The sequence below is a fragment of the Danio rerio genome, chromosome 4, assembly GCF_052040795.2.
Source record: "Danio rerio strain M-AB ecotype USA chromosome 4, GRCz13ab, whole genome shotgun sequence".
NCBI lineage: Eukaryota > Metazoa > Chordata > Actinopteri > Cypriniformes > Danionidae > Danio > Danio rerio.
This window is the reverse complement of record NC_141024.2, coordinates 33,237,733-33,260,595: the sequence shown is the minus strand read 5'-3', so window position 1 is coordinate 33,260,595 and position 22,863 is coordinate 33,237,733. Positions and strand designations below refer to the sequence as shown.

The following is a 22,863-nucleotide window of genomic DNA, read 5'->3' as shown; positions in this document are numbered from 1 at the left end:
GAAATGTGGATGATTCATAATACTTACACCTGCATATTCCGGATACACGTGAAAGACGTTGTGTAACGCGTAGAGTTAAAAAAAAAAATACAGGTTAGCTTACCTGACTCTTGGTAGCAGCAGATAAATAAATCAAGACTCACACAGGTCTCATCCCTCATATTGTACTTTATTCTTCTGTCACAATATATTACGAAAAATAACTTAATCCAAGCATCAGAGAAAAAGAAAGACACTTGTCAGATTTTAGGTTGGCTGACTGTTTACACAGCAGAAAAAGCGAGTGCTGAACGGGCGTGATGTGGAGCTGATCCGCAAATCGCAGCATATTATGAAGATGACAAAGTCACTTAAGGGCGGGCCTTTCAGAGGAACTAGGAAATTTGACAGTCGTTTTCATGTTAGCTGAGTAGCTGTGTATAATCAAAGTGAGATATATGAAAAATTAACGTGGTTTCCTTCAAGTGAAAAATGAGCACACATTGCTTTGCATCTTATAAACACAACCAAGCCTTAAAATTACATTGTGGACCACCCCTTTAATAATTATTTTAGTTATTTTGTTTTGGCCATGTGTAAAATTAATAACAAAATGGGTCTTGCATGCTTTTAGCAAGTTGTGTAATTAATCTAAGATTGTGTTCATTTATATTTAGGTGGACCCAGCAAAATATGATGTGTTGTTGGGTATTGTGAATGAATGTCACCACTGGTTTTTGGTGGTAAGTGCTTGTGATTTGAAAACGGACTTTTCTTAATACTTTGCCTATTCTCAAGTATTTTTTTTTTATTTTATTGTTTTAAATCTAGGCTATATACCCACCCCAAAAGAAAGCTCTTCTTCTTGACTCTCTTGGAGAGACTGAAGTGAAGAAAAAGAAGTGTTTGGAAACAGCAAGGTATTTTAATTTGGGATAATCTGATATTGGAAGTTGACTGACTGAAAAAAAAACCTGTATGAAGAGCAATAATGAAGAAACTTCCAGTTTCACATTGGGTGTATGAAACACTGCCTCACCCACATAAAAAAGATGGTACATTGTATGGTGTGTTTGCTTTGAAGGTATGTGTCATTGGCCATATGAAATATTAATAAAAAATGAATTGTTTATTTATTATTTTTGTTTTTGTCCAGTTTGCAGAATACATCCTTGAGGAAAAGGAAATTGACTTCTGCAGTGCACCACAAGAAGTTTCACGAGATCACACTTGCATTCGTTTAAGTATAAATCATATTTGGCGTGCTGTCCGGGGGGAGGGCTCTGAGCTCGAGGAGACACCCCAACTCGAGTTATTCCCCTTATCAGGAAACAAAGAGAAGTTGGGATTCGAGCGAAATATCTAGCCCAGCCCCAGAACGCTCCCCCTGGGAATTCAATGCAAGAGGTGAGGTGACGGGGTGGTGGAGGGATGCTAAAGTCGTGAGATGCTGCAGGTAAGACAGCTTTGGTATATATAGGGGTTTGTTCAAGAACGGATTTGATAATGGGATGATTGTCAATGACGTATTCGATACGGAAACTTCTGCGCATGCTCCTCCCGAAATTTATTTACAAAACATCATGAAAAGACTCTGATTAGAGATCGCATCAACACTTCTTGACCAATCTGTTATGTTTTTATTTGTTTTCAGTTTGAAGGTTTTGAATGTGTTTTTGCATTTTCAGTACTGATTTTAAAAAGTTCACAAGAAAATTAAACAGTCCATTTTATCTCATAGATGTTCTAAGTGACCTGTGTCACTTTTGTGGGGAGGCACGGACATTTGATGAACCTGAAAATGTTCTCTGAGTAACAATATTTGTCTTTTTAATTGTAAATGCGTTGTAAGCAAATGTTCATTTTTTTATCATAGAGTATAATTGAATAAACATGAACATTTTGCTTACAACGTTGCTTCCTTTTTTATTATGAGGCAGATGTATAATTAATTACCCCCCCCCCCCTCTATTTTTAGATTTCCTATGACAAATGTGGGCGATGGTTTCACGTGGCCTGTGTTGATAATCCAGCAACAGAAGGAGATACAAATGCTTTTCCTGTTAATAGAAAGATAAATTGTAAAAAAGTTTACTTGTTTATCTTTTTTGAAATTGCTGTTATACCTGCTGTAAATTTTGTCTCTAAAATGTGAACATGTCTATGGCAAACATACTGTCTAAAATAAAATTCCACTTAAAGAATAAAAAAAAACCTTTTAGATTACATTGAGAAACTTCCTTTTCATTTTCAGGTTCGCAAAAATGCGTACTTTAAGAACCACTCTGCTTCCTGTACGTCCAGTTGTGCTTCACGGGTACGTTGTTTGCGATAATATGTATGGTACCTCGGCAACAACACAAAGCATGTAGTTTAATTGCGTAAAGGGGAACTGACATTCTGAGGGGAACAGAATTGACTGCTACACCAAACAAAAATGAAAATGGAAACAAAATGAATGAATGAATATTACAGCTTGTGTCATTTGTCAAAGATATCCTCCATTGTAGATGACTGAATGCTACTTCAGAGCTCTTCTGAATCTGAAGAGTGCTAATTTGTACCAATTAAGTCATTACATCACATGGGCTTATATTGTCTGGGACAAAAGAGCACATCGTACGACAAGGACTGCAAGAAGTACGATGAAATGTATTCATTTAAAAAATTGTGTTTGTTGTAACGTACATTTACTGCTTTCGTTTTTGATCAACAGGTAAATTTTGATGTGTATGATGGAATAATAACTTTCCTGAACATAAGAAACACTGGATGTTTGTAAGTTACTCATTATGAGACATATGCATTTTTCTAGTTAATTCATTGTGACAGTACATTGTATTTTTTGTGTTGTTGTTTACTAAAATGTAGTTTCTTCATGAGGAAAGACAGTCTGTATACTCAACCCACGAAAACATGTAAATGAAATCAAGGAAGACAGAATGATATGTTCAAAATTTGGGTATGAAAATATATATTTTTTTAAAAATATTTTTTTCTCAAGTGTTACGTAGCGGATGCACCCCGATACGCACATAAATTTAAGGATGACCACTATAAAAAGTGGTCACCCAGAGTCCTCGTTCCTGCTCCCCAAGCACACACACACACACAGGCCAAGTTGTCAAAAAGGGGTATCAGATTTATTAAACAAAAAGGTCAAAATCAGAATCAGGGAACAAAAAGGCCAAAACGACTATCAAAACAAGGTACGCTACCTAATATTAAACCTCTTACCTATACCAAAAATAAAGTTCCATAATTCTAACCTCCATAACTAGCCACAAAACAGGAGAAAACTGGACAAAAGAAAAAGGGCCTTCCCTTTGATCATTTAGCATTAAGGTAAATATTAGCCACAGCTAACACATGATACCGTCCTAGTACCGTATTTAACAGAGTCTCTCACCAGATGACTTTGAAACAGGGTTGGAGAAAGGCATTACACAATCAGCCACCGCTAATGCAGGTTACCGTCCTATTACCGTATTTAACAGAGTATCTCACCAGATTACTTTGAAAAAAAGGTTTCAGACAGATCACTGCCGCACAGAGAACTCAGAGCGAACTGCTCAGACACACAATTGCGAGGAGAAACAGGAAGAGAACTCGAGGAGCGTCAACGGCATGCCTTTATAGCTGGCGCCGCCCCTCTCACAGCTGCACTTGATCTCCGCTCATGTGGAGAGAGAGAGAAAGAGATAGATAATGGAGGAAACACACACAGGAACAATACACACTAGCATTGTCAAAAATACTGTTACTCAATATGTAACAAAAGGTAAAGACAAAATTAGAAATATTAATTTGAGACCATGTCTTATCAATAAAGGTCACCATAACCGTCACACTGCATTTATCAATACAGACAATACTTCCAAATGAGAAATGACAGGTTTGGGGGAAAAGATGCAACAATTCTTTTCAAGAGGACAGTTTAACTGGTGTGTTTGTGATGCTGGTAAATGAAGAGGGGATCTTTATTACATAAGCAGTGCCATTGATTTAATCAAAATATGATAGAGTATACTATTGAAATGTTTGTACTTCTCAAAACATGTGGTAGAAGACTTTTCTCAAATTCTTGCGAGAGTTGAGGAAAAAAAAAAAAACAGCCAAGGTTCTATCTGACATTTTTGACAAAATTGAGTTATTGACATATTCTTATAAAAATGACAACTTGGCTTACATTTTAGGATGTTTTTCATAAGTGGTTTACATTAAGGCTTTATTTTTAAAAAAATAATGAAAAAAATATTACACACATACTGCTTACTATGGAATGCTAAAACTTTGAAGCTCAATATCTCAAAATCCCTCAGAACGCAGATAGAACCTTATAATTCCAAAGTGATGAAATGTTAGCAAAAGACATTTTGTTGGCATCAGGTGTGACCTGTTATTTTTCATCAGAATGTTAGGAAGAGAAAAGATATCATAAACACGATCATAACATGTAATCCTGCAAATGGAATGAGCACCTAGATTATCAGATGACAACAACTGTTCTACTGAACAACAACTGAATTAAAGTCAGTTTAAATGAACAATTCAGTAACTAAGTTGTTTTTACTGTAATTTATTTAATTTACTTTCTGTAATAAAGCTGTTTGGTAAATCTTACATTGAATTGTAAATCTCCATCCGAGTTTTGTGAAACTTTGATAAAAATGAAAGTTCAAAATAATAATTTTCTAAATAATTTGCAACACTTAAAACATTATAAATACATGTACAATGTTATAAAAATCTTGCAATTTTGTACAAATTATTACTTTCTTTCATTTCTTTTATTACTATCTCCATGCTGAAAATGCAGCTTTGAATCACAAGAATAAAGGACATTTAAAACGACAATTATATATATTAAAAAAAAAAAAAAAAAAACAGTTTGTACTGGCCCAGACCCGGCGCTCCCTCAGAAAGAATTTATGCCCCCCCCACCCCCCCCCCAGAATTTGATTTTTCACTCAAAACTGAAAATTCTTTCTCTCATTAATTACTAACACTCCCGTCGTTCCAACCTACAATATTTTAAAATATATGACATAGCAATTAAATTATGAAAATGGTGAGATTAAAGCTCCTATATAGTCCAGAGATCCAGTCCCCGCGTCAGGTCAGGTGCGCCCGTAAATAGCCTTTAACACGGCGATGGAGGCTTACTCAACTCACAAAGGAGAAAAGTGGGTGACATGAGACGAGCAGCTTAATTCATTACATGTTTTGGTTAACTAATTCTTTAAAGACAACTCTCTTGAGCTCTAAAAGGAAGAAACGTAGAAGAAATTTGCTGTTAAAGAGACGCAACTGCCAGTCATTTTCACATTAGTTGTTCGGGAAGATGTAGCCTAATAAAAATAAATAGTTCACCGCACAGTCACACAGTAGGCTACACTATAAATAATATTTAAATTTATTTATTATCATTATTATTGTTATTAATATGATTACAATTAAGCTAAAATTGACAAAACGCAAACCCCTTTGAATGTTTGCTTTAATTTTGACATTGCTAAAAAGCACTTTTACAGTTGTGAAGAGAAACATCCCATTATGCAGCAGCAGTCAAGCTATAACACTTAATAAATGCCTTTTGCATTTAAAGATGATCGGCCTGCGAGGTCAAGTTTGCTGTATTATAAATGGAATAGGTATATAGTGCTTTGTGTATACGTGCTTAAGTGGATTTACCGCGGATCAACCGAGAAACCTCTCACACACTGCAGGTAGGCAGAATGATAATCTTTTAAAAATATGTAATTTAGGCTATACTGCTATTTGCTCATGCAAAATTAAACAACATAAAATAAATAGTAGATATATTTTAAGAGCTAAAATACAGTCAGCATATCGAGTTTGTTTTGACTTGTAGCTCATGGCCCTAAAATGAAAATAACCAGAAAACAAGTTATTAAAATAGGCTTAATAAATAAATAACACGACGGGTAGGCCTAGTAACCTAATGGTTTATGATAGTTTACAAATGACAACCGGACAATATCACGAAAAACACACACTTATGATAGCCTAATATAAATCTTTATTTTTTTAATTTAAAATGATGAAAAAAGTTATATAGCCTGAGTTGCGTTTTATCGTGCCAAAATGTAATTTTCACGTTAATAACGTGAATTTTGGTATCTTTTTTTAGGTATTTTTCTGGCTACACTAATGCCTTTAAATATAACTAAGTAATTGTTTTAAATGACATTAGATTGTAACATTTAGCTTTTTCCTAACACTGATGTTGGTTGGGTAATAAGCTACATGAAGCATGATGACTCGGTTAAGCTGATTTCACTATATTTATTTACCGGTTATACGAATAGTCTGATCGTGGGTCAGCTTGCATGTCCGGGCATAATTTAACGTCTTTTCTTAAAACTTTAAACATTCATAGGCCTGTTATTTGAAATAAAATGGAAATAAATAAAAAGAATAACATATGATTTAAAGCACTCGTTTGGCACTGAAGCAATGATCCGTCTAAATAAGCGGTATTGTTGCATTACTATCATTAATAAAATCAGTAATGGTGAAACTGCATATTATTATTACTATTAAAACGTATATTACTGCCTTAGGTCAGTAACTTAAACAGTAATGCAAAGCAATAAATAATAAAGGTGAATAAATAGCCTAAATGAAAGGAACAAAAGAGAGCAAAATCAGTCACCAGGTCTAGTGCCCCCCTGTGGATTTAAAATGCCCCCTCAATTCTGACATCCTGGCGCCGGGCCTGTACTGGCCCCACTAACACTGGCTGCCTGACTGTTCAGTCAGCAACATAAAAGCATAAAGAACCACAGATGCAGTTTGAAGATCTGTCTTTTTTTGTCTTGATTCTTTTTTGTAAAATAGTGAAAATGAAATAAATCTCTTTGACTCTCTCATATAAATCTTGTGCAGTGTGTTTTATCACATAATAATGTTCTCCTGATGAAATCAGCCATCATGAATGAGCAGTTATACAAAACAAAACTATTCTTTAACAGAAAAAATTGTTACATTTATCAAATCAGTTAACAAAAATTGTGCATACAGGGTATTACCCTTGATGGAAATATCTAAACTACTAGCACAACCTTTTACGCTGTTTATTTCCAAATGAAAGTGAAACTGAAAGCAACACTTTCCGCTACCAACATCAACCAGCAGACGGCGCTCGAACACCACAGAAACTCAAATCCATTTATTATGAGCCACACATATTGCCATTTCCCTTGATTCAGTCATACCTCAAATATTCTCCAATGCATTTATGTATTCTAAGACTACGACATAGTTATTTAAAATGGTAAATTAACTTAAAATATATTCTGTGGCGTTATTCTAAAAAATGCTAAATTCAGTAAATGACTAAATGCCTCTTAACTTATTAGCATAACCATGTAAACCTAACCCTAACACATACACACATTCTCTATTCTAATCTATTGGTTTATATACACACACACACACACACACAATAGTAGAAATTAAAATGTGTGTGTGTTAGGGTTTGGTTTACATAGTTATACACACATTAATGTTTCAATACAATAAAATAGACAAGGGACAATAACCATTTTCAATGTATACCGCAGTTTGGAAAAGTCAAGGTTTTAAACTGCCAAAGGTTTCTGCCATATCGTTCCTACAGTATATGTATTTTTTTCTTTGTTTTTAATAAGTTATTTATTAATTTTTTTTTTTTTAGGACAACAGTATCTCCAGCACAAAAGATATACAAAAATGCCATTTTAAAATGTAAAGAAGTTTTTGAAGCTAATAAAGAAATCAGAAGTCAATAATTCATTTTTTTTCTTTACTATTACCATCTTTACTATTCCAAAAAAACTTTAAATTGTTTCTCAAAATAAAATATATCATGCTCAAAAGGGAAAAGGTTTTGTTTTTTCCCAGACATTTAAAGAGAATATATTTTAGAGCAGTAATCACAATTTTGAGAAACTGATTTTTTTTTATCCAAGGTTATCATACCAGAATCTTATACCGGCCTATGTGTACAATGGAAAACAGGAGTAATTGTATTAGCCTCAACCAACAGGTCAACAAAACAAAAGTTTTTATTTTATTTTTTTTATAAAATTCTGGCAGTAATTTGGGAATGCTTGCATTTGACTATTACCAGCAATGCACCAATTATGATTTAGAACAGTAACTTTCTAACGAGACCATTCATATATCCACAGCAAAACATGAGCAAATTAGAAACGTCACTCTAGCCATTAACGAGGTGGTCCACAATGTAATTTTAAGGCTTGGTTGTATTTATAAGATGCAAAGCAATGTGTGCTCATGTTTCACTTGAAGGAATTTGCGTTATTTTTTATTTTTTCATATATCTCACTTTGATTATACGCAGCTACTCAGCTAACATGAAAACAACTGTCAAATTTCCTAGTTCCTCTGAAAAGCCCGCCCTTAAGTGACTCTGATTGGTCATCGTTATAATGTGCTGCGATTAACGAATCGGGTCCACGTCACGCCCATGAAAGCATGCGCCTTTCTGCTGTGTCAACCTCCTGCCTGCTCTCTAAAATAACATCTGACAATTGTCTGTAACAAATGTAAATGTAAACAGCTCCTTTAATAGCGTGTGCGTCTATGTGTGTGTGTGTGTGTGTGTGTGTAAATGTGTGAACTTTCTGTAACAAGCGCATGTGCGCAGGACTTTCTTTTTCTCTGATGCTTGGATTAAGTTATTTTCTGTAATATAGTTTTATTATATACAGATAAAATACAGATTTATTTTTCTGCTGCTAGCACTTTATTTTTTTAACTCAACGCATAACATGATGGCTTTTACGTGTATCCGGAATATGCAGGTGTAATATGAATCATCCACATATCTTTTGCGACTTCATTATCTGAGATGTGAAACGCATGGAAAAGCTGCAGCCAGTCGCGCACGCGCACACACATAAGAGTCACGAACGTGCTGGTGGAGTGTGTGTGAATGTGTGTGTGTGTTCACAGCAGTTTGACTGATAAATATGAATTTGTAGCTAAATCGTTTGCCCACAAAGCAGCATTACCCATTGTTTACATCGTTGCTACAGCATACCGTTAACGCTAGACACTATACATGTCATGATCAATTTTAACTAATAAAAACACTTACTGGTTGTACCTGACAGCTTCTGCTTTGAGATTTTAGCCAAATCCAGCACTGAACTGGGAGAGATTCTGGAGCTATTTTGTCAAATCATGCTTGCTGTGTATTTTAAAATTCTCTGGAACATAGTTAATATTGAACTGTAAGCACTTCTGTCTTTGTGTCGTGTCCTTTGGAAGCCCAAATACAGAAACAGACGAAGCTCTGTGGAAATAGCAGCGTTTAGACACGTTTTAAGCTTAATCTCTGCTATAACGTTACAGGGCCTCTGGCCAAGGGCCTTACCTGCTCAGTTTGGATGCGCAGTAACGAACTTCTGTGATCTCACAAGGCCTGGAAGTATTTTTTGTAGTCCCCAAAATTTGATCATTGTAGGCTTTGCTAAGCTAACTCTGTAAAAACAAAGGTCTCCCTTTGCATTGAACTTAGAACTTTTTGCATTCAGAGATGTTGTTTATGTTCACACACCTACATTAAACATCAGCTAAAGTTTAAAATATGATATCATAGTGGACCACCCCTTTAAACCTAAAAGTAAAGAAACTTTACTAATAAAAGATGCAACACAGGACAATTGAATGGGCTTTTTAAACTTGAAGACTTGGTTTACTGCAAACCAACCGTCCTGGAGCTCCACCTTCTTTGATGTGCGGTGTCTTCCCAGTGATTTGTTTCTTATTCAGGGAGTCAGACAGAGAACATCATCCAAAACAACACTAGTTACATGAATACACTGGAGAGTGGAGTACAGTTGTATCCGCACCTGTACAATCACTTGCAAAGAGATTTTAAGCCGCAGAGGTGCTGTTTGCCAGATGTTTATGAAACTGTTCTTCACTCAACCGCCATCATTGTGTTTAGGGTAAACGCAATGAGTGCAACACATTTACAACCCCACCTACTGCAGTGTAGGAGTGTTGGAAAACAGTAAATCATCACTCAGCCTTTTCAAACATTTTGAACCAAATGAGTGAAATTCTGTAAACACTGATCAGATCTGTACAGTTTCTTTCCAGTGAATCCTCTTCTGTTTTCAGATGTGTTAACTGATTAAACCTCGTCAGAGTGTGAACACTTGCACAGTCTCTCCAGTATGAAACGTCTTGTGCAGTTTGTAATAAACGTCTTCTCACACTCAAAGCACATATAGTCTTTCACACCAGTGTGGATCTTCATGCCTTTATTAAGATTTGCTGATCGGTTTAAACTCTTCCCACACTGAGTGCATGTGAATGGTTTCTCTCCAGTGAGAGTCTTCATGCGTTTATTAGGGTCTGAGGAGTTACTGAAACTCTTCCCACACCGAAGCTGTGGTCACACTAGAGTTTATGCATGCGATATTCTGTTGAACGGTGCGGCGAAAAGGGGCGGATTAAACAAGATGATTAGACATTAAAAAAAAGTGAGTGATTGGTCCATATTTTACATTTCTATCCAGAGAGTTCATGTTTTGATCTTTGATTGGTCTCACTCAGTCAACTTATGCAATTACGCAGGTCAGAGTTCACCAAGCTTGAACTTTGCAATGCAGTGAACTGTGAAACTTGACACACGAACTTCCATTTCCGATCCGATGCATGTGTGTGCTTATAAATGGAAGTCTATGGGGAGAAAAGTCCAGTGTGACCGTGGCTTAAGTGCAAGTAAATGGTCTCTCCCCAGTGTGTCTCATCATGTGTAAATTAAGGGACCATGGTCGGCTGAAACTCTTCCCACAATGAGTGCATGTGAATGGTTTCTCTCCAGTGTGGACCCTCATGTGTTGATTAAGGGATGATGAGCGGCTGAAACTCTTCCCACACTGAGTGCATGTGAATGGTTTCTCTCCAGTGTGGATCCTGATGTGTTGATTAAGGGATGATGAGCAGCTGAAACTCTTCCCACACAGAGTGCATGCGAATGGTTTCTCTCCAGTGTGGATTCTTATGTGTAGATAAAGGTGTGATGAGTAGCTGAAACTCTTTTCACACTGAGTGCATGTGTATGGTTTCTCTCCAGTGTGGATCATCATGTGTTTATTAAGGGTTGATGATTGGCTGAAACTCTTCCCACACTGAGTGCATGTAAATGGTTTCTCTCCGGTGTGGATCCTCATGTGTAGATTAAGGGATGATGAGCGGATGAATCTCTTCCCACACTGAGTGCACGTGAATGGTTTCTCTCCAGTGTGGATCATCATGTGTTTATTAAGGGATGATGATTGCCTGAAACTCTTCCCACACTGAGTGCATGTAAATGGTTTCTCTCCAGTGTGGATCATCATGTGTTTATTAAGGGCGAATGAGCGGATGAATCTCTTCCCACACTGAGTGCATGTGTATGGTTTCTCTCCAGTGTGAATCCTCATGTGTAGTTTAAGGTGTGATGAGCAGTTAAAACTCTTCCCACACTGAGTGCATGTAAATGGTTTCTCTCCAGTGTGGATCCTCATGTGAATTTTAAGATAGCTTTGTTTTTCAAAACTCTTTCCACACTGAGTGCAGGTGAAACGATTCTTGTCTCTCCTTTTCAAAATACCATCAGTCTGTAAATGAGTTTTTTCCTCAATTTTGACATGATGTTGTTCCTCTTTATCCACCTTAATCTCTTCAATTAGGTCTGAAATAAATAAATAAAACATTATTTTTCATTAAGTCTTAAAAACTCTCATCAAAAGCTGAAAAGTGTCCGCGCCGCGCCGCGCCGCGCCGCCCAGGCACGACTCATGACTATTCATATTTCTGCCATGCCACAGAGCGCCATCTAAATAGTTTCATTTGAACTTTCCTGTCGTGTCCGGGTCAAACCTGACCGATTTACAACTTAAATAACTCATAAATATTGTGTTTTACATCTGATTGCCTCATGGCCCTATGAAATCCCCCACACTATGCACTTGAACATATAAAAGTGATGAGCACCTCTTTCATTGAATTTTGAGTGTTTTAATCAACCTTGTAACACCTGTGGTGTTCCCGGTCAAAAGTGACCGCCATAGGAAATAAATAGGTATGAGCAATTCCATGAAAATGTCAACCTTATCATGAAAAAATAAACTTTTGACCAAAATAACAAAACCTATTTCAATTTGCTTATTAAGGTCTATATTTTATTGTTATGATGTGCTCTTGTTGAATTTTTAAGGAAATTGTTTTGTTTATCCATGAAATATGAGGATTGTGCCAATGGTAATTTTCATTATCATCCAACCACTTTTCGTGCTTTCAAAAAAGGGGTTAAAGACTCACCTTTTCCATGCTTTATGTTAACAGTAATCATTCTGCAGAAGGATTGGAGTCTGTAGTATAAATAATTACCCTTACTTTTTCATAACATTATTGCCCTTTTGATTTATGAGCTACATATTTAAGACATCACGCAGCTTCGGTCACGTGTCACGTCCGTAACGATTTAATGAAAAAGTTTATATTGTGGAATAAATATTATAACAAATAAAATGAAACTTTGTATACAAAGCCAAAATATGTCCATACTAATTATGATCGCCAACTCATTTCAGGTCTTTGCTCTAAACAACCACAATTTTGCGTTACGGACGTGACCATTTTTGAATTCCTTATTAAAATAAGCCAATGACTAGCGCATATTTGTTCATTATGATGCTGCATTACAATTACTGACTTACATTACATAACATCCATATGTTATATCAAGAACTGAACATTTCATTTAACTATAAACCACTTTAGTAACATTTCAGAAATAAATGTTTAATAAGAAAACAACATTTTACATATTGCCATAATTGGCCATAATGACAACCTATTTCCTCCGTCTTACTTGCGGTTCATGTGCGCACGCGCTGCCTATAGTGAAAGATAATGACAATGAACCATAAGGCTTTGAACCTATACATTTTGTAAAGTACAGGCTAAGCATTTAACAATTTTGTTATTTACATGTGATACTGCATTAATTTGCATACATGTTTTATAAGCTGTAAAATGAAAGCATCAGTTTGGTTGCGAAGTTATCATAAAATATTTGTCTTTGTTTGATTTGTAGATTAGGCTATTTAAAATGTATATAAGAACTATTAATAACTGTTATTTTCCAAATGGAAAAAAGGGTGGTTTGTTGATTGTAGTCTGCACTAAATCATGAATATGCCTAGTTGAGTTAATGACGCGGCTCCAGGCAGCACAGACGACTAGGATCAGCGCTGGTTCGTCAACTCCTGTGTCAAACTGTGGCCAGAATATCCTTCTTTCATTTTGCTTTTTTGGCAAAAAACATCTGTAAGCACGTGTGTTTGCACGTGTAACTGTCATGCGAGTTAACAAATATGTGTTGCTCATAGAAGCCGATCACAACTAACGCGCTTCTTCATTCCAGAGACGTGAGGCGCTCCGCAATGCATTTTATGTTGACAAGAAGAAAAGGAGCACGGTGCTCTTTTGAATGTCACTATAGATAACAACTGAATCAGCTGGTCTATTGTGCGCTAGTGTTGCTGTCAATGTTTTCATAATTGAATTTTTTAAATAACATTATGAAATTCAAGATTTGTAAAGTCATACAACTTTGGATGAGTTAAAACAGCGACCACAAGTCTCTCTGTGATTAAAAAGTTTGCCGTAGTCATCTTGACACTGCTGTCACCTCCAAGGAAACCCCGCCTCTGCTTTCGTTTGATTGAAGAATGAAAGACGCCACTGAGGTAACATGCTTTTCTTCTGGAGCGCACAAAGCGCGCAATGACAAAACGCGAGGCGCGCAAGGCGCATAATCAATAACCTCCATGCATTTGGTCTTTTCCCACTGCTCAAAATGCGCACGCCGTGGGTCAGGCCACAGCGGAGTTTTATTTCATGCAGAGCATAAATATGTTTTTTATTTCATTAATTAAATAACTATTTATAAAGATAAATTTATCAAAGCAACACAATTCATTTTCCAAGCCCTTTATCCAAAATCTAAGCACTTTCAAAGCTTAAAAATTGGCTATAGCCTACATTAAAATTGAAACATTTTCAAAGATTTCCAGCACCCGGCAAATGCGCTTGAGTGCTTATTAAATTTATTTTAATAAGAATAAGAATAAAATAAGAATAAAATTTTGATATTAATCTAAGCTTTAACTACATTATATGAGTATTAAATTTGGACACGGTCTTACGCAACAGTCGGGCAATGATTTAATTCAAGTTTGTCTGGAAACACTAACTTTAGGAGCCTGCTAAACATAGGCCCATTATAGCTGATTATGTTTATTATCAATTGTATATTACTCAGAGTAAAAAAGCACGATGTTAGCATGCAACATTGTTACCGAATTGAGTTTTGAACATTCGAACGTGCGTTAACCTTTAACAAAACACATGCCATAATACGAATTAAATATAACAAGGTGATATCTATTTAAGTTTGATTAATTGTGCAACCTTACCATTCAGATGTCTCAGAGGTTAAAGTTTATTGGTTTACACACCCAACAGATATCCACAAATAGGTCTTTGGTCAAGTTTTAAAAGCATTTATCTGATTTTCATAATGTGTCAACTGTCAATTTCAGAGCAGTCACGTCCGTAACGAAGACAAGTCACGTCCGTAACGATAGTTTTTCCTCATTAATGCAAAAATGAAAAACTAAATAAAATTAATTATATATGTCCCATGCAGAGCCAACCCTTATCCTTTTGACCGTTATATATTTTTTTGGCTTCTGCATTTTCATTCACAGAATTTTCACAAAGTATGTCAACTCACAAAACTCATGTCTTTTTTTGTCACGTCCGTAACACATTCATTTTGCCGTCATTTTAAATATAAAACACCTGCATAGACTGATATTTTTTTGATGCCTGAGCTCCATGGTTAAGGGGTAAGAAAAATATAAACATATATTTCAATATACTGTTAACATATACCTTCTCTGAGAATATACGTTTAATTTTTTTACTGCTAATGTCACGTCCATAACGCTGGAATCAGCCGTATCCAGATTATTTTCATCCATCTGACAGAAAACATCCATCCACACACAACCTCAACTCACTCACCCACCCACCCACTCACTCACTCACTCATTTCAGACTGAACAGTGTCTTTTGCAGGTACACATCTCTTTGACGCGCTTATGTGCTGATCCTCCAGCCTGATCTCACAAATAAACATAACTATTTTACGTTTTGTCAGTTTAGTGGCTAATTCATATGAGATCAGTCATACAAAATTGTATGAATTATAAAAGGAGGCATGGCACCCAACCCAACCTCTAAACCCAATTGTCATAGGAGATAAGCAAATTGTACAAAACTATATGAATGAGATCATACAAATTCATATGGATTAACTACTAAAGCAGTAAGTTATGAATTGCTATTAAAGTGTTGGGTCCTCTAACATGAATCAACTTCCTGATAACACAGACTAAACAGGTGTCTGTTATGTGAATCCATCTGTGTGTCTCTTTCTAAATTTCTTATTTTATTTTTTTTGTTTATTTATTTATTTTTCTCTCTGGAAAAAACACAGAGAAGGAATCTTGTTTCCTTTCTTTCTTTCGTTTAGCCAATCTCTCAGTCTAGCAGGAGCACTTTTAGTTTAGCAACAATTATTTTATTATATTAGACCATTATTATCTCGCTCAAAAATGGCTAAAGTATAACTAGAGCTAGTTGTGTGGTCATGCTTACCATATATAGCCTCAGTCACTATTCCCTATATTAGTATACTTGAAGGCCTGAAAATTTGATCTCTCAGAACACAGAAAAGGACAGCATTTTGTTCGTGCTTTGCTGGTTGATAAATCATTCAGATGGATTAAAATTAAAATTTCTTTGGTCAGACCCTGTGATAGTTTTCTTAGTTAGCTGTCTATTAGTAATGAAACAAAGTATTTTGATTCCAGTCATCTATTGTTCATTTTGTAATATATTTTCAGCGCCTATTTTTATTTTCATCAGTTATTTTATGTCTAATTCTGTAAATTTATGTAAACACTACTTTGAGACATTGTTTACAGCTGAAGAATGTTGAATAAAAATCTGGTGGAGAAAAGTTATCTTTGTGCTAATATAAGAGCAGTTAAAACAGACCGGTCAATTTTGACCGGGAACACTAAAGTAAGGGGTAGGATGCGAACACGACAGGAGGGTTAAATAACATGCGAATGTGCACGTCTGGTGTGTGATACTATCAACTGTGATGTGCACGCCATGCCATGGCTCTGAGTGGCGCATCTACTGTGTGACACCCTTAAGAAGCACAAAGGGGTGCATTAAAGGCACTCATAAGTAAGCGTTGTGTCATACTACCTCTAAATGTTTAATTCTAAACAGCTTTTAGGGATACGGATGTCAGGCGTTTGTTATTGTAGCTTATAGAAGGCAAAGCGTGCAGTACGGCGCATGTGGCGAGCGACTCACTTCATCAATACGTATGATTGCGTTCATCTAATTTGCTTAAACTAAGCATTCTACAGTATGGCTTTATTTAACAAGCAAGGATTCTAACACCAACATGCAACAGATGCTTTACAAAAGTTGCGTGTAAGTGAGAAACACATCAAACTTATGAAATGTAAGGGCTCAAGGAATCACCTTAAAGGTGAGGAATGGACTGTCTTTAACAGCTTGTGACATCATCTGGCACAATATTTGAGTACGTTTACATGGACACCAATACTCTGATTTTAATATGATTAAGACAATACTCTGATATGTAAACAGTGATTTTTGATTATCCTAAAGGACCACAGACACAAACTGCGGAGTAAACATTAGGCTGGTGACACAATGATGTTACTGGTCAATGTGCTATAACATGTAACTGGGAATCATGAATGTAACATTTAAAAAGCTGTAAACATCTAAATCATATTATTGTCTTATTTAGATTAGGGCAAATCATTAGATCACTGATGTCCATGTCAAAGTAGTCACAAGCCCCAAACCCAGAAAAAAAGGTGTTCCCTAATTTTGATGACAGCCTTTCCACAGGTTAGCAGTAAGCTAATGTAACGTTAATAGCATAATGCAAATCTTGCATTTATGCTAACAAACAAATGATCAAAATAAATATATGAATGCAATTCAAATATATAAAATATGAATTGATATTTTCTTTAAACCTAATATAAATATATATTTATATTGCTCAATTATAATGAATATATATATATATATATATATATATATATATATATATATATATATATATATATATATATATATATATATATAAATATATATAATTTCTTTTTTTTTTTTTAATCGATTAATTTTGTGGCTAAAAGTTATCGTTCAGGCACTGTTTTGGCATGAGTACTGTTTTAAAAGTATCAATTTAGCACCGGTATCGGAAAAAAAAAACCAAATGATACCCAACCCTAGTTATAAGTGCATAGTTCTTTACATAGCCAACTGTATATTTGAATGAACATTGTAGTTTTTCAAAAGAATCGTTAATGCATTTAACAAACAAACTGCGGGTCTGCGCTTACCATAGAAAACATACAGTGCAGCTCTTTGTTTTCACATCAGGGCATTTTAGGGAACTGTACAATGTGGCAATAGCGTGTAGGACCATCTGTACAGTATGCCTGGCACTGAACTGTTTTGAGTGGTGACCCCACCTCATCACTATGTTGAGGCTAAATGGCTGATCTCAGGGAGCAAATGATTCAAGTGTATAATACAAATTTAGTAAAATAAAAAACAAATTTTGCTTTACACAATGTTCCTTCTAACTAAATTTGTATTATAAAATTGAATCATTACTGGGCACTACATTGTTACTTGCTGGAGGACAGAGGATACCCTTTTCTGCCTTATATTATGACACCCTACCTGCAGCCTTATCCAGAGGAAACCTCAGTGACCTCAGCAGACAAATTCTTACACTGCTTGTTAGTTGAGGCAGAAATAACTTTGTCTGCATGCAAAAAAAGCAAAAAATAACCTAAAACTACCAGACAACAATCACTTACAACAGTGACAGATTGTGTGGTTTAAGTCAAAGAACTCAACCACTGATGAGCCTTTATTAAAGGACAGAGCAGCTCCTCCACCTTGTGGTCCACAGCAGTTAGACAGGCCTCAGCCTCCTTTATATTAGCTGCATGACAGAAAGAATATTCTAGAGTGTGTAATACAGCTCAAGTAATCAAATAATATTTTTTCAGAGAATGTTTCTGTTTAATTATGTCTTTGGATAGAGTTCTTCTAGCTCCAGAATTGGATTACAATTTCTGTAAGCCTTATTAGTCAATACACATTTGTATTGAGGTCTTAAGAAATTAATAGCAGGAAAATTAAATGCATGAATGGTTACATAACATACTAAAAAAGGTTGTTAAAGAGAAGTTAAATTTTTCATTACAATAAAAGGGAGGGTGGCATGTGTAATTTAATGAAGTAACAAATTTTCTTATTATTTATTTTTTAATTTCTTATCTATTTCTCATATTATATTTCTTTCATTGATGCAGATGTGTAATCTGTGATTAAAACCTCCACCTCTGTAAAGTGCGCTGGTCTTTTTTACTCACCGTGACTATCTATGGTATCTTGTGAATTTGGCGATCTGCTGAGAATGCCTTCAGGTATGCGCCGTGCGCATGCATTAACCCACTGTTATCTTCAGGAGTTTGATTTAACTAACTCTTATCAGCCGTTTTAGAACCGACATAACTCACGGTAAGCAGGTTTTGGGTTACTCAACCGAGAGTTCAGGATTTAGCAGATGGGAAGTTAACCCAGCTTTCTGGAATACCCTCTAGTCTCTAATCTGAGCTGCTGTTAAAGGTGCAGTAGGTTATCTGCCAGAATGCTAGTATTAGGGTATTAGCTTAGAACAGGTGTGACCAACCCTGTTCCTGGAGATCGACCTCCCTGCAGATTTCAGTTGCAACCCATATCAAATACACCTGCCTGTAATTATCAAGGGCTGTTCAGGTCAAAATTAATTGGTTCAGGTGTGTTTGATCAGGGTTGGAGCTGAACTTTGCAGGAAGGTCGATCTCCAGGAACAGGGTTGAGCACCACTGGCTTAGAAATTTCATGACTCTCCCCTGCCATTCAGGCAGAGAAGTGAATAACTCATCACATTCTTACGAAGATATTTTATTTATTATTGTTATTATTTCATTGACGTGAATACAATAATGTGTGACATAATAACGAACCAGTCATCTAAAATCTTAGAAATAATAAAATAGCCTATTGTTTTATTCATGGCTAGAGCTTGATTAATTTGATTGACGAGGCAATGAGACTTTTAATTTGCCTGACTGAATGTAAGTTTATTGCACTCAGCGCTGCATTTGACAGCACAAAACTCACTCTGATTTGGGAGACAACTTTACCAACGACTGCATTTGTTGCTGAAAGACTTTTTTTTTTTGCTGCACATCAAGTAAAGCGAATAAAGACACGCTTAACATCATCAATGTCCAAATTCCACAACACCATCACTATATCCATGGAACACGAACATGCTAACTCTTTTGACAACGAGGAAATAACTGCACTTTTTAATTCAAAGCCCAGACGGCTTGTTAATTTGATACCAGCGAGACCACCTGAAGGATAGTTACGACGTGTTGTAGTGTCGGCCGTCAAAAAGTCTACGCTACAAAGTCAACTCTTCATAATATTTTAGGACTTTGCTTGAAAGCTTTACGGAGTGGCACTGTAACTGTCCAAAGTACTGTTATGTGATTTATATTATAGCCTATATATGCACCCATAAACAAGTCAAATAAATGAATGAATTAAATTAATATGCATTCTTAAATGTCGGTATTGCTTTTACTCAAAAATATTACTAGGTTTTGACAAATGTTTTATAAAAATCAAATGAGCAATTTTCATCATTTCAGCTACAGGCCATTATATGATTCAGTTATACACACGCTTGACATTTATGCATGTAACATGTTTCTGTGTTTTTGTTTTTTGTTCTCTGGGATCTTTAATATAGTTACGCAAATATTTTCTAAAACGTCAAGCAATAATTTGCCTACAGCTTGTTCGTTATCTTAATAAAATGAAATACAAAAAATAAAAGAGCAGCATTATGCTAAACATAATAGTCCTTTCTATGCTTTAAATCCTGCTATATATGTGTTGTTTCAAGTTCATTTTTTATTTCACTTGCTGCATTCGTTATTTAATGTTTGAATACTGAAACAAATAACAGACATCACTTAAAGGGTTATATTTTACCATCAAACTGTAGTATATTTCATATCATTATAAACTTTTGATATAAAACCGCTGTGTAATTTAATTGATTGTTAAAAATGAAATAATATAAGTTAATATAAATAATATAATTTAAACCAGGGTTTCTGCACGTTTCGCCAAGTAAAAAGCAAGACTTTTATGACATTTTTAAGACCATTATGAATGAAATTTTAGACTCATAAAGGGCTAAAGACAAAGGAATTTTTCAAATGGACCAGATGGAATTTTTTTTTTACTTGCCCTATCAAAAAATATTATAATTTTATACATTTAATAAAACAATAATAAATGAATAATAAAAACACAATATTTTATAGATTTATTAGCAAAAGATTGTAATTATTGTGTAAAAACAAGCAAGCTTTACTTATATCCATATACTTTTCCAAACATGAACTTTCTTTGAAAAAATAATAAAAAATGATCAAATGTTTTAAAAGATTTAAAAACTATAATAAACTAAATCTCTGCACAACAATCTGTCCAGGTCGATGTCCTCAGCAGTAAATACATGGAACATGTTTAAACAAATGTTATTGTACGTTAAATAATTAAACCATTATGATAAATAGAGTTAAAATGACCTTTTTGAAGTTTTATTGAGATGGATTGGTGGTGATTGTATGGGTTTTGGCCAGATTGGGTAGCAAAACATGAACAAATGAAAATAAAGATTTGTTTAAAACAAGATCTAAGACCTACAACACAACATTTCAGTAAATTTAAGACTTTTTAAGACCTAAAATTTTAGATTTTAGAATTTAAGACATTTTAAGACCCTGCAGAAACCCTGTTTAAACACAATAGCCCTGGAAATTAGTTATTATAATAAAGATGTAATTCTAACTCAGATAATATCTGTGAGAACTAGGAAAAACTACTATAAACAAGTTTAAACCCATAAAGAAGTTGATGAAAAAAGGAAATTGTGATCAACGTGACATATGCAAATGAAAAGTGGTAAGCCAACACTACCATAATAGCAGATATCTTCTATGAGAATACTGTAGGTCAAATATCTTCAGCTCAGTTAAACTTTTTTTTTTAATTTATAGTTTTTATTTATTTTATATAGTGCCAGTGCTCCAGGATGCTTTACAAACAGTAGAAGAACAAGAAAAGCAATAAACTCAAGAAGGTAGATAAAATAAGAGACTAATAATACATAAAAAAATTACAAAAAGAGATAAGAACAAGAAAGAAACTCATTCCTGTCTTTCAATGAGTGTTTATGTGCATTTAGGAGAACTAGGCAGCACACTCAGGGCTGCAAGATGGATTTAATTTAGTATTCTTATTATTAAAATATATCTGAATGAGGATCAAATGACTGAGTTGGTCTTTGAGAATGAAAATCAACCTGTTTGTTCCTGCAGATCTTCCTGTTTGACTGTGAATGTTTCTTCAATCTTCACATCTTCACTCTCCTCTTTAATAAACGCCATCTTTATAACAGTGTGGAGATCAGTCGCTTCAGCAGGAGTTTTTCTCTGTGTTTGGACACTTTATTCTGTTTAAAATGAACAAAACATTAAAATGCCCTGTTTAAATAAATAAAACAATGAACAGAAACAAAATAACTTCTCTTCAACAGTTTCTTTATATGAGAGTAATTAACAAACAGAAATCAGGTAAAAGAGTAAGTCTGAGCAAGAAACAAAATGCCACAAATGACCCAAACAAAACTAGTACTTTATTTCTTATAGTGATGTATACTTAGAATGAAATGACATTATGCTATTTAATAAATTAAACCTTCATTAAAACACTTACAGACTTTTCTGTTGCTTTATTTAAACATTAGCCCTCATTACGGTGAGTAAATGAGTACTACGTTGTATAAAGAGTTAAAATGATATTGTTAATGGCAGGTACATAATTTACTTTTGGGTAAAAACGTGACACTTTAATCAATCGCTTTATATTCATGTAAAAGCTTTAAAACAAACCTCTTTCCAGTGGAATCACAGCGCAGGAGCGGCGCCGCCTTATGACGTCACACGCCACGCCAAAATAAAAGTCTTTTTGTTTAGCTTTTTATTGTTACTTACTGGCGCAGTTATGACTTGTTGATACATTTCTACACAGACACACATATGTTCAGTATTTGGAGTTGATCAAAACCTTTACTCTAAACATTTCTAAGACATTAAAAAAAACGTTTTTAATCCACTAAGACTAAGAGTTTAAAGCAGAAAATTTTGTCAATTTTTGCCGTTTCTTTCATTTAATGGATGTGATTTTGTCATGTCCCACACACTGCTCAGACAACTTCTAAAAAGTAGGTAAATTAGATAAAATTAAAAAGATTTTTAAAATATTCTTATTTTTAACAAGTTATTTGATAAAAAAAGTCATTTAAGAACTTTTATTTTGTTTTAATAATATCATTAATCATTTTGCACATGTCCTTAAAATTGCTGTCCACCATGTCCTGATGTGGTAAATGCCCCTTTAAGAAATCCTCTGATGTACTCATTGGCATTCTCATGCCCAATTTGCTTTTCTTCAGAGGAGGTGAAAACATCTGCTGTGCACACAGTAAATATCAGTAAATACACTTATGTT

General features: G+C 34.9%; 1 protein-coding gene across 2 annotated transcripts; it reads right to left on the bottom strand.

Moving 5' to 3' along the window:
• Positions 1-6,877: 6,877 nt before the first annotated feature.
• On the bottom strand, positions 6,878-22,274 carry LOC137489470 (uncharacterized). Of its 2 annotated transcripts, XR_015483420.2 has the most exons (4): positions 22,245-22,274; positions 21,656-21,805; positions 9,389-11,701; positions 8,034-9,307 (listed from the first exon to the last, which is right to left on the bottom strand). XR_015483420.2 is itself a non-coding variant. In XM_087249185.2 (3 exons), exons 2-3 carry the CDS (start codon positions 21,738-21,740, stop codon positions 10,737-10,739), a joined length of 1,050 nt encoding a protein of 349 aa, XP_087105311.2. In that variant the 5' UTR covers positions 21,741-21,805; positions 22,245-22,274; the 3' UTR covers positions 6,878-10,736. The 2 variants fall into 2 exon arrangements, 1 of the variants encoding a protein (XP_087105311.2); XM_087249185.2 differs by having other exon boundaries at positions 6,878-11,701.
• Positions 22,275-22,863: the final 589 nt, after the last annotated feature.